This window comes from Pseudozyma hubeiensis (genome assembly GCF_000403515.1).
Source record: "Pseudozyma hubeiensis SY62 DNA, scaffold: PHS35, whole genome shotgun sequence".
Lineage (NCBI taxonomy): Eukaryota > Fungi > Basidiomycota > Ustilaginomycetes > Ustilaginales > Ustilaginaceae > Pseudozyma > Pseudozyma hubeiensis.
The window spans coordinates 78,158-90,097 of record NW_012133817.1 but is presented as its reverse complement, the minus strand read 5'-3'; the positions used below and the strand labels follow the sequence as shown (position 1 = coordinate 90,097).

Below are 11,940 nucleotides of genomic sequence, written 5' to 3'. Positions count from 1 at the left end.
TATGTACGGAATAGCGAGACCGTTCTGTGAGGAGAGTAATTGACGAACAGCTTGGCGGGCGCGAGTGATGCAGAGACAAGATGAAAGCTCTAACATTACCAGTAAATCGAACCGTCGGCTGCGCTCGGACCCTCTCTCTCCCTTGAAGGCCGACTGTCAAAAGCTGAGTTCGTATCCCCGCATATTCCTGCCAACACCATATCCATCAGAATCGAGCAGGACCGACCATGCGGAACTTGAAGCTGACGAAGAGCGTGCTGGTCGCAGCATCGCTTGCCTTTGCGGCTAGCAGCGCTACCACCGCCGATGCCGCGCCAAGAGTAGCAACCGCCTCGACGCAAGAGTGGAGTTACTGGAAGTCCGATTCGTCTGCTGCCGACTTTGCGGGCTGCGCTTCGGAAGTGGCCAAGGTGCGAGATGGCGCTGGTGCGTCGTATCTCTATCGAGCGCCCTCGCATGAAGCTTGCGCTCGGGGTCTGAGTTTGGCTCAGAATGGACCGCAGGAGGTGGTGCTGTTCAAGCAGGAAGCTGTCCAACTGGATGCAGGACGGGTGGCGGTAACCGGTACATGGAAGGAGCGATCCCTCCAAGTTCTCTCGTCGATCTCGCAAGAACCTATGGCCGAACAGAGCTCAGGTCAGATGGCGTTCCAGTTCTCCACCGGATCTGCACCAGACACAGCGTTGAAACTCATCAGCGTCCACGACAGCTCCCTCCTCGTCGCCGTCTCGGATGCACAACTCGCCACGATCGACCAGCATGCCACCTTCGACACACGTCTCCACCACCTCACCTTCCACCCTCTCTCCTACCTCGCCCCACTCAACGACGACAAGAAAGCAGAGCCGACCTTCAAGAAGCCCAAATACAACACGGTGATCGCCAAAATCGCCTCCTCGTCCGCCCTCTCCCCCGCACGAATCAAAAAGGATCTTCGCATTCTCACCGGCGAAGACCCGCAACCAAGCGACATCGGCACGTGGCACAGCCGACATAGCTCCACCTACGGCGCGCGCCTAGCCGCGAAGTGGATCAAGCAGCAGCTGGAAGAATCGCTGCGCGGGGTGAATGGCAGTGGATGCGAATTCTTCGAGTATTCGCCGTACTTTGCGCCTAACGTTGTGTGTCGTATCCCTGCGTCGGACACCTCGAAGAAAGCTGGGGAAGAGAGGGAAGTGGTTGTTTCGGCGCACTACGATTCGCGCGGAACGTTCGGATCCACCACCGCACCGGGTGGTGACGACGACGGTTCCGGCACAGCCGCTCTGCTCGCCATTGCCAGAGCCATCGGTTCGTCCGGCTTCGGCTTCGACTCTCCGATCCAGCTCATCGCCTTTTCGGGCGAAGAACAGGGTCTCGTAGGTTCTCAACGCTACGCAGCCCACCTCTCTTCCCGCTCTACGCCGGTCAAGCTGGCGGTGCAGATGGACATGCTCGCCTATCGAAAACCCGGCGAGCCGCTGCAGATCGCTTTTCCGGACAAGTTCGTCACCACCACTGCGACTAAGCATCTCTGGGAGATTGCTGAGCTGTACGCGCCGGAGTTGGAACAGGGGTACACACCGGCGTGCTGCTCGGACCACCAGAGCTTTTGGGAGCAGGGTTTCCCAGCGACGTGGGTGTTTGAGAGGAATGGTCCGATTGCCGATCCCATGTACCACAACTCGGGGGATGTGACCGAGAGAGAAGGGTATGATGTAGAGCAGTTGAGGAGTATTGCTAAGGTGGTGGTTGCTGCGCTGTTGGATGTTGCCGGGTTCGATATGTGATGGACGTGTGGCGAGACTGATCGAAAGGGGGGATGTGGATGCGACGTTGAAGGCACGCATCTCGTCACAACGCTGCCATGCTCATTCTACTCGATCTTGCGATCATCACATCCTAGATTCTCACTGCCACGAGGACGGGAAAACGGAAAATGCAATGCGGATTTCAGAATGCTGTGCGTGTATGGTGTTGTGCTGGACTGTGCGAAGATATTTTGCTGATGATGATGATGCTGATGACCATAGCGCGAATATGACTACGATCTGAAACTGATTCTCCACCCCTTCCTCCTACTCTTGGCGACAAGTATCGACTGCTGGACCACACCTCCTCCTCGCCAACCCCAACTCGACGTTCCCCATGCCCAAACTCCTGCACAACGCCTCGAAGACCTCCCACTTGTCCTCATACCCCTCTTCAGCCAACACTTGATCCGCCTCCTCCGCCACTCTGCCCCCAACGGCCTGCGCGTGTTCATGGTCGACCAACCCGATGCGCCGTCCAACTTCCTCCAACAAACTTTCGTCGGACATGTGGCTCCTCTCGCAAGTCGTGATGAGTTCGCGTATCGAAGCCTCGGCGGTGGAGCCACAGGTGGTGTGAATTCGCGCAAAGGCGGTTTGACATGCGGGCGTCTCGAGCGCCTTTTTGAATTCCTGCGCTCGTGAGATGGACGGGTTCGGCGAGATCGGGAACACGATACTTGGCGATCGAGGACTAGATTGTGTGCTCGTCGAAGAAGGCGTACGGGTTGGACTGAGGAGGTCTTGACAGGCATGGAGAGGGCTCAGCGGTGTAGCAGGGCCGAGCGAGTTCCGACTGCGTCCGGGTGTGCTCACCTCTTTTGCGCCAGCATCATGCGCTGCAGCTGGTGCTGTCATGCGGTTCGCAAGGTTGGGAAACGGATAGCCTTGAAGTCGCGTCGACGATCCGCCGAACGAAGCTCGCGGTGTCATGCCACCTCCGGGCCCAGCCTTCGGCGTTGGGTCACCTCTCTCAAAGTCCGGAGTACCACTTTTACCCTTGGCTTCGCCTCCCGCTGTCCCAGGCAATTCCAGACGCGGCAACGACTCTTCCGAGCTTCGACGACGGTGATGATCACCACCGCCACCAATGTCAAAGCTGGCAAGGCTGCTGGAGGGCGAGCTCTCGAGGGCATTGCTGTTGATCGAATAGGCGACCTCGCTCGAGCGTCGGTCTCGCCTGGCACGCTCGTACTCTTGTGCCAGCGAGACAAAGCCTCCCGGTCGACGCTGCACAGCAGGTGGCGAGCGGAGTGAAAAGTGGTCAGAGCCTCGAGTGCGAGTGCCATCGCGTCGGCTGAAGCTCGAACGCCAGCCATCGTGCGCACCCGACATCACGTCGTGGCCCTGTCCGCGAAAGTTGGCGCCAGACTTTGCGAGCGAGAAGCCGCCTCCGAGCGCGAGGCCGCTGCCAGATTTGTTGCTACCTTGGCCGCGATTCTCCAGCTCCTGCATGTGTTTGGGCTTTTCGAATTGGGCCTGGTGCTCTTCGAAGGAAGCGCGGGTGGCGGGTGGAGAGCCCTTGCGGGAAACTTTGGCCTCGGCGGTCTCGACAGTCTTGGAGGTGGGCTGCGGCAAGTCGGCAACGCCAATGTCTTTGCGCTTACGAGTGGCCGATTCGGTCGACTTTTCCTCGACCGTGTCCGCAAAGTCCCGCTCGCTCGGCGAGGGCGAGGTTGAGAGGCCCATCGAATTGCGAAAGGCTTCGATCGACTCGGCAAGATCTCTCGAGCCGCAGCTGCCCGATGGATGGCGAGTTCGACCGTCCGGCAAGAGACCGGGGATGGGAGGCGACGAAGAGCCCGTCGAGCTGGCAGCTCCGCGACTGCCGCTTCTGCCGAGGCGCTTGCGACCAGCAGTAGCCTTTCTGGTCTTGCCCGATGTCAAGCTGAGGCTTGGAGGGCTGCCGAGGCTAGCATCCAACCCGAGACCGCTCGTGGCACCAACAGGGGCAGAGGAGACAGATGGATGAAGCGGCTGCTGAAGGCTCATACGGCGTGTGGACTCTGTCAATCCTTCAGCTGCCAGTCGTTCGTCCTTGCCCTGGGCGTGATCGGCTCGCAGCTTCTCGAGATGCATGGTCGGTGACGCGAGCTCGGCAAATGAGCGCGCAAAGCTCTGAGCACGACGTCGCTGCTGGGCGGGAGGGGCATGGTGACCACTGAATGTTTGCGAGGCTTCGCTGACACCGCGTTGACGTCGAGAAGGGGAACGTCGTGGAGACGGAACCTTGTCGAGATCGAGCTTGCCATGCGGATGGCCATGGGGCTCGTGCTGGCTCTCCGGACGGTTGTGAACCATGATCATGCTGAGCCTTCGATGCTTGGCGAAGGAAGTCGAGGATTCACGCGAAGGCGCAGCGCCCGGACTTTCAGGCGCAAGACCCGCGGGAGACATGACGCCCGTCGGCAAAGGGGACGTCGAAGCGGTGCTCGAAGCGCATGAGCTGCGTCGTACCGCCGAGTTGCCAGAGGAGCTGAGAGCCGAGATGCGCAAGCCGGCAAACTTGCCAGAATGCGATCGCCTCCTGCTTCCGACGCCCACCTCCATCTGGGGCGACGATTGCGGTTCCTCCATAATGTCTTCGAGCAAGCCGGTCATGGCAGTGTCCCCACCGCCATCGCCAGGAGACCCACCGGAAGTGGGCGAGACAATGGCTCCCGCAGACTCGGACGACGACAGAGGCGGTTGTTGAGTTGCAGGCGAGACGGGGTCGTAAAGGGACGACCTTCGCATCTTGGCCGCCGATTGCTCCGAGTATGACGATGGCAGTGCACGCAGAGGCTCGAGGTCAATGGAAAGTGAACGCTCGACGACTCTGTCGTCGTTCTGACCGTCGTCGTCGTCACTGGAAGCGGCAGACGGGGGAGAGAGTGGGCTGTCATTGTCGTGGCTGGCGTCCATGTAGCGTGAGGGCAGAGCCCAACTGTCGAAGCGTGAGGAGCCTGGCTGGATGGCTGGATGCAGCGTGAGTCCTTCGGCACCCAAGCAGCGTGCGAGCTGAGCCCATAGCGAAGGTGAGCGTTCCATGACGAGCAACTCGAGGCGGATGAGCCAATCCTCGTCGTCGAGCAGAGGACGATCGAGTTCGATGAGGAGCTCGAGCATCTCGTCCCATCGCTCATCCTTACCACGCTGAGTAGGCTGATCCAAATTGCCGCCAAAGACACTGCAGAGCTTGTAGAGGAGCGCTTCGTTGGCCTTTGTGTCGAAGAGCAGTTCCTTGACTTCAGTTGGTCGATCGAGGAAGGGTAGGAGGATGCCGTGATCCGAGATGGCGTGAACATTGACGCTCGAGTCGAAGCCGGATGATGCGCCCTTGGATGAGGATCGGATGTCGGAGAAGGAAGTGGCGAAGCGCGAAGCTTGTGAGGGAGAAGAGCGACTAGAGGAAGGATCGAGCTTCCTGTGGATGGGTGAATGCGCGCTGATAGGGTGGTCAGCGTCCCCTTTGAGGATAGTGAGCGCACAGCTGTTTCCGTACCGAGGCGACATGTCGATTGCTGAAGAGGAGAATGGTGAGAGGAATTCTGGGCCAGGCGAAGGTATTGGCGAGCCGCTTGCCATGGTCGACCGAGCGGTCGAAGAATGATTCGGCATGGTCATAGGGGCAGCCATGGGGAGCTATTTGATGATAATGATGACTGGAGAGGGAGGATGAGCGTTGTGGTGATTGTTGGGACGATCTCTCGTGATGGTGTTGCTATGAGGGTGGTGTCGTGAAGATTGCAGTCGGAAAGCTAATGATGATGGTGATGGTGGTGTTGAGGGCAGCTTTTGTCGGTTGCTGGACGGATCGGAGGAGGTGCCTTGCTCCTGTGCTCATCAGACCGCCCTCCTCTTAAATTGGGAGAGAGAAAGCTTAGAGGAACGTCGAAATGCGTCCCGGAACCGTCCAACGGGTCCTCTGGTGCGTCGCCCACGCACAATTGAGGGCGTAGCCGACAAGACAAGGGCTGGAAGCCAGAAAGATAGGAAGAAGCGAGCTAGATGACTGACCCAAGCCAGTGGTTACTCCCTTTGCAGCACTTCCACGGCAATCGGCAAGGGTGTCGGAAAGATGCAGGAGTTTGCCGGAAGCGAGCGGTCAAGGGTTTCGGCTGAGGTGCTGGAGAGGTTGCGAGAGAAGCTGCGAGGTGAGATCAACGATCCAAGGCGTAGAAGAGGCGGCTTGGGCTGGCAGATCGCTCGGTGACTGGCGAGGTAGCGTTGAGTCCAGACCGTGACGGTGCGATGAGTGACTCTGCAGTGGCTCGGTTCGGCTGTGCACGTGAGTTGGCTGGACTAGATCGGCAGGTTCGAAACGGCTCACTTGGTTTCCTTGGCTCTTCCACTTTTGCGTGCCAACAAGATGAGTGAGGTATGGATGAGTGAGAGTGAGAGTAAGTTCGAGTGAGTGCGGATGAGTGGGATGCCCAATTGCGCAATGATGTGGTGGCGTCTGCTTAGTGAGGGTTTCGAGCGTGCTCGAGCGTAAAACCTTATTGGACATGCAGGTGTGCAGCAAACAAGGGTGCCCAAACGTGTGGAGGCGAGACACTGCGATCCTTATATGGTTCGACGACTTCGCATCCGGTCCTCGACCCGAACGTATTCCGAGCGGACCGCTGCTGTACGATAGTGTCGTCAAACTCGGATTGTGCCGTCGCAGCTGTTGGTGGGTTTCGAGTCCGACAAGAGGATCGAGACTCGCAGCGAAGCTTCGCGGCAAGTCTCTCACCATCCGCATGCTTTGCAGCAAGCCACTCGATCTTCGCACGTCACTACTGCACAGTGCAGTACGTACTGGTCAAACGAGCCCACGCGTTGCAGCTAGAACGAGTCGATTGCAGTTAGAGCGTCTCGAAGCTTCCCTGCGCCTCGACCACCCACATCATCTCGCGAGTTTGTTGGCATGACGACGACGTGACCTTCTGCGGGGGGCCAGCTGCTTGCTGCCATGTGACACGCTTCGGCAGGCCGACCGCCATCGCTTCGTACAGCACCGCCTCTGTCGCCGTGTGGCGAGAATCAACCCGCACGCTTTTCCAGCCGAAAGATGGCGTCTCGAGGCGCTCGTAGCGGAGTTGTGGCAAGCGAAGTTGGCAGTGCAAGACGACCGACCACCGTATCATAGCTGGCCTTGGAGACAATAATCGAGGCAGAAGACGAGAGGACCCTGTTTCCATGCGGCCGTTGCATGGAACTGCTCCGAAATCTCGTCAAAAAGGGCGGGGGTCCGATTCGGGGCGGATCACCAGCAACCTAGGCGTCATCGCGGTTGCCAAGCAGCACCGCAATCCGCAACCATCGCAGCTGTCCGCTCACTCATTCGTGCAGTGTTAGCGCCCGCCACACGAAACTGCAATGACGCATGGCTCAGACGTTGGTTCTCGATCTTTCGTGGCTCATACAGAGTCGAGTCTTGAGTGATCTTTATCGAACGTCTCTGAACGTCAGTCCAGAGCCTCCAGAGCAGGTGTTGGGTCGGGATGGAGTACAGGCTAAACCAGCCCCGAGCTTTAAATCTTGGACCCTCCGGAACCCTGTCTTCCTCTCGCCTGTTCTTTCGTTCAAGGTCCTCGAGTCTCTTTGGTCTTCGATTCTGAAAGTAGGATCAATGAGCCTACCGTTGATACATTCCTGATGATGAGTTGGGCGTTGTTGCTCGAAGCACGTGCCATGTACGGATCTCCAAAGGCGGTGCTTGGTCGTGAGAGATATGATGTCAGTGGGCCAAGAGTAAAAATCTCACTCAAAAAATAATGGCACCAAAAAATCCAATACCAAAAAAAAAAGAGGCGCCCACCCTGATCCAGTATCGACAAATCTGCGGCCCGATCCAACCGATTCCACACTCTCTCACGTCTGGCCACGATAACGCCGAGCTTTCGAGCCTGCAGGCTACACACCGCACAGATAGGAACTCGGGAATCAGTTTTTCGATGACAGTGCGCGGCAAAGACAGTGTCAAAGCTTGTTGGAAGATATACAGGACCAAGTAGGATCGCATAAATTTGCTCTGATGAGAGGAAAGAGATTAGATGGGTACCTGTCGCGAGCTCCCGGAACACCCACGAGGGGCTGTTTCCCTCGACGAAGAGCCCATCGACGGTTGCTCGCGACGACTACAGAAGATTCGACGCTTAGGTGACCTTCTTTCGCTCGTCGACCGAGAGACCACCAGGTCCCATGTTGACGAGCAGCAGCAGACCACCCACGATCGAGAGCGTCTGGAAAAAGTCGTAGCGCAAAAAGTCGCGCGAAGGGTGGGCCGAGTGCACCGTCCAAAAGTTGTTGACAAACAGGTTGAACACGCTGAGGATCAGCACGAGGAAGCTGGCGCTCCATCGTGCCTTGAAGCCGACGACCACCATGATGCAGGCACCCAAGCCGAGCACCGAGACGAGCACACGTGCCAGCGACCATTCGCCCTGAATGATGAATCCGATAAAGAGGAAGATGAGCAGCACACGTCCCGCCAGCTGGAAGTAGATCTTGCGGTCCGTCTCGCTGAGGCTTGGAAGTCCGGCGAAAATGTTCTTCTTGGCCGCGAAGCTGTCCGAGAGCACCATGAGCAGGCCACCGACCACCGAGAGGTTGCGGAGGAAAAAGTTGAGATCAAAGATGAGACCGTATCCGAATCCTTGCACCACCACGACACCAAACAAGGCGCCGACCGAGATCTCGGGGTACTTGCGCATGATCACGGCCGCAGAGGCAGCGCACATGACCTGTATAGGAACAGAGTGGGAAATGCAGTCGCAGAAAAGAGACGTCAGTAGGGATCCTTCTTCAGAATCCATCGCTTCCGTCCGGAAGGCTGTTCCGCTCAGCTGCTGTTTTTAATACTCACGATCACGTTGGAGAGAAGGAAAATGTGGCTGATGCCCCAAGGGATGCCACGGTGACGTTGCAGGTAGTACTTTTGGTCGGACCATTGAGTCATGATGCGCAGTGCATCTTCGAGGAAGGTGACGACGATGAGGAATCGACCGAGAGCGGGCAGATGCGGTTTGATGGGCTGCGTGTACTGGTCGATGAGGTCCTCGACCTTGGACGTGTATTCGCGCACCTTGTCGAGCGGTGACTCGTTCTGCGAGCTGGTGCTCGTAGAGGCGTATGGAGACGCGCCGTAGGAAGCCATTGTGGAATACGGACTTGCTGCAGATGCACCGAAGCGGGCGAAGGAAGCCGACGAGGAAGGAGCCGAAGATGACGAAGAAGAGTCGTAGGTATTGAAATCGAGACGAGCAGCCATGGTTTTCGCGGTAAGAGGGAACGTCAGCTATGAAGTCTTGCGGGTATGAGGTAGACTATGTCCGTATGGGTCCAGCAAAGTGCGAGCGATTTTGCAGACAGATGCCGGCGTGTCACCAGATGGTGGAGCAGTGCACGATAAGGAGGAGAAGGAGGAGGAGGAGGAGAGGCAAGATGGAGACGGAGCATGGCGGGCTTGGAGTACATACCTATATATAAAATCAGATGGAAAGAAAGACAACAAGATGTTGTTGGACGAACTCGTAAAGGGAAGCCTGCTCGGTTGCCGATGGTGGAAAGACGAGAAGCGACTGGATGACCAATTCTGCGTGGAGCGCGGTGTCGACTGCGTGCGTTAGACGGGAGCGATCGTGATGGTCCGCGTGGCAAGTGGCTTGTGTTTTGAAAGTTGATGGAGAGGGTCGAAGAGAAGAAAGGAGGAGGTAAGGAGGCACCCGAGCTTGGAAGAACCGAGCAGGCAGGAGGTGCAGCACGGAATGAGCATGGACATGAAACCGCTCCAGAGTGGCACGAAAGAGAGAGTGTCCACCTCACTCTGCAGTTCCCGCTCTTGTTTTTCTCTTTCAGCGTCGACGCGCCCACAGAACTTGGTCAGTGCTTTTACGCTAATTTTTCATTTCCTCTCTGCACAATGACACTGCCGCCTGGACCTCTCTCTCTCTCTCTCTCTCTGTCTTGCCATTCTCATGTCAAAAATACTGGCGCTTAGATTGGCCATGAAAACGATGCATTTGTCCAGACGATCCTGATACATCGATTGATGCCGTTGTGCAGCCCATATTAGCTTCGCTCTGCTGAAGGGGACAACGATTGCGCCAGCGGAGGGTGAGAGTCGCCAATGAGAACAGACTTGCATAGGATGATTTTGAGAGAAGCCTTTGAAATGTATTGTTTTCGTTATGCCAAATTCAAGAGTCTGATGACCGCTTTGAATACAATGCACAGCTGGTGAGCCTAAGAGCATGACTTACAGCTGTCACGTCAAACAGCTTTCGTTAGGGTTCGATGCGGAAAGAGCGGGATCTGCTTCGTCTGTGACGGGCTGTTGCTGCACCTGCTGCTGTCAAAAACGCCGGTGTCTCACCGTTCAAGGACAAGCTTCAGCGATCCGTACTGCTGGTGTGATCAATGTTTTGCCCTGATTCGCCAGACGATCGCTTGTCTACATTGTGGCTATGGCCACTCTTCACCTTTCAAGGAGGACATGTCATACGACCTGAGCATTGGGTCCGTTCCTTGACGCCACAATATCGTTGTACGATGGTCATGATGTAGACTATCGACTGGCGCAAGAGGCGACTGCCATCGAGCCAGCTGTCCATCACATTCCTCGAACTCTTCTTCAGACTCGAATAGCAAGCGGATTCTCGCGACGTGGCAGCCCAGTGAGCAAATTATTCGAACAGCACCTAAGCGCGGGAAGGTCTAACATCAACATTCAGCGATGCCCGTCATCGACAGATCATTCAGGCGGCTCATCATGGTCACTAGGCTTGCAATGGCTCTTTCCGAGAGTCTATCATGATTGATTACTTTTGTTCCACGCCTATGCCCAGATCTCCTTGTTTATATGCTGCGATTTCCAATCCGACGACGTCCCTTTACGTACTCTTGACAGCCGGAGGAGCATCCAACAAGGAGCGACCGGCTTTGAAGTTGGTGTACCACCGCAAATACGCCTCGTTGACCACCAACGTCAACACGGTGTGCGGTGCGATACGGAAGAGATGCGCTGTGGTACCCTTGTACCAGCCCAATACGCCCTCTGATTTGGCGGTGAGGTAGAGGCAGTGGAAGGGGTTGCGGTACAGCGTTCCGACGCTACGGCCGCGCTCGTCGATTCGGACCGGCTGGTTGTACATGCGGGTCAGGGCCGTGTCCGCTGGCTGCATCACGGCGCATACGCAGAGGCCGCTGAAGATGGATGATGCAAAATAGGTGAAGAAGGAGTTGGGTTTGTTGGCGAGGAACTTAAGCGGATTGTACGGGTTGGCATCGACGTCCATGTTGGTCAAGTAGCTCTTGAACCATGTATACGCTGGCAGCTGTACTGTGCTTCCCATTGCCGTCCGCAACACGGCAGCGTCCATACCCCGCACCAGACCGCGAGCTCCTTCGCTCCGGACGATCTTGACCAGACCATCGATGGTGCTCTTGTAGTTGTGCGACGCCTTGCCGATGACAAAGTGCGGACTGTATGCCTGGATTCGTGCCTTGATGAGGAAGAGCGGATTGCCGAGGATGGCACCTACACATCCGCTCGATGCACCTGCCGCGAAGGCACCCGCTGCCCACTGCTCCTCCGGTCGCTTGCCTGCTGCACGGTTGATCGCTTTGCGCAATGGCTCGTAGAAGCCGAGACGACTGCCGTTGAGCAGCACCTGATACACGTAGGCGGCGCCAATACCTCGTTGTACTCCCTTGATGCCTTCCGACTTGAGCGTCTTGGCGAAACAGTCCAGTGATGACTTGTAGAGTCGTGCGCCGACGGCATTCTGGGCGCCAGTCTGGGGTGCTGCCGAGCCAGCTTGGCCGCTGAGCACGCGCGGCGCTGCCGACATGAGTTCTCCCTGAAGCTGCATGCGAGTCTTGCAAACCTCCATCGGATTCGTGACGGTCACGGCCGTCATGGCCGCCAATGCGCCTGCCACGAATCCTTCCGCTGTCGAGAGTTTGACGGGCGCAACGGCAGTGCCCGCAGCGGGCTGCGTTGAAGTCATTCTGGCTGCGTGTCAGCGAGGATGCTCGGGGTGCTCGATTCTACTTTGGCGGTCACTTCAGTGCCAAGATGTTCCCAGAGATCCTCGGAGGAAGGGAGACCGTCGAGCAGATCTGAGCGTGGAGGAAACACGGTGCGGCCGCTAGCGAGAAGTGTGTTATGTTGACGGTA

The 11,940-nt window shown here is 57.2% G+C and overlaps 6 protein-coding genes across 6 annotated transcripts; 2 read left to right on the top strand and 4 right to left on the bottom strand.

Moving 5' to 3' along the window:
- Window positions 1-227: 227 nt before the first annotated feature.
- On the top strand, window positions 228-1,769 carry PHSY_003406 (aminopeptidase; the record flags this gene model as incomplete). The annotated part of the gene is made up of 1 exon (XM_012334026.1): window positions 228-1,769. One exon carries the CDS (start codon window positions 228-230, stop codon window positions 1,767-1,769), a length of 1,542 nt encoding a protein of 513 aa, XP_012189416.1.
- Window positions 1,770-2,057: 288 nt separating this feature from the next.
- Window positions 2,058-5,357, bottom strand: PHSY_003405 (hypothetical protein; the record flags this gene model as incomplete). The annotated part of the gene is made up of 1 exon (XM_012334025.1): window positions 2,058-5,357. One exon carries the CDS (start codon window positions 5,355-5,357, stop codon window positions 2,058-2,060), a length of 3,300 nt encoding a protein of 1,099 aa, XP_012189415.1.
- Window positions 5,358-5,668: 311 nt separating this feature from the next.
- PHSY_003404 (hypothetical protein) lies at window positions 5,669-6,411 on the top strand (the record flags this gene model as incomplete). Its single annotated transcript, XM_012334024.1, has 3 exons — window positions 5,669-5,700; window positions 5,817-5,926; window positions 6,287-6,411. The coding sequence occupies 3 exons, from the start codon at window positions 5,669-5,671 to the stop codon at window positions 6,409-6,411; spliced, it is 267 nt and encodes an 88-aa protein (XP_012189414.1).
- A 211-nt stretch (window positions 6,412-6,622) lies between these two features.
- PHSY_003403 (hypothetical protein) lies at window positions 6,623-6,958 on the bottom strand (the record flags this gene model as incomplete). Its single annotated transcript, XM_012334023.1, has 1 exon — window positions 6,623-6,958. The coding sequence occupies one exon, from the start codon at window positions 6,956-6,958 to the stop codon at window positions 6,623-6,625; it is 336 nt and encodes a 111-aa protein (XP_012189413.1).
- A 957-nt stretch (window positions 6,959-7,915) lies between these two features.
- Window positions 7,916-9,030, bottom strand: PHSY_003402 (hypothetical protein; the record flags this gene model as incomplete). The annotated part of the gene is made up of 2 exons (XM_012334022.1): window positions 7,916-8,503; window positions 8,626-9,030. 2 exons carry the CDS (start codon window positions 9,028-9,030, stop codon window positions 7,916-7,918), a joined length of 993 nt encoding a protein of 330 aa, XP_012189412.1.
- Window positions 9,031-10,651: 1,621 nt separating this feature from the next.
- Window positions 10,652-11,770, bottom strand: PHSY_003401 (hypothetical protein; the record flags this gene model as incomplete). Its single annotated transcript, XM_012334021.1, has 1 exon — window positions 10,652-11,770. One exon carries the CDS (start codon window positions 11,768-11,770, stop codon window positions 10,652-10,654), a length of 1,119 nt encoding a protein of 372 aa, XP_012189411.1.
- Between the last annotated feature and the right edge of the window lie 170 nt (window positions 11,771-11,940).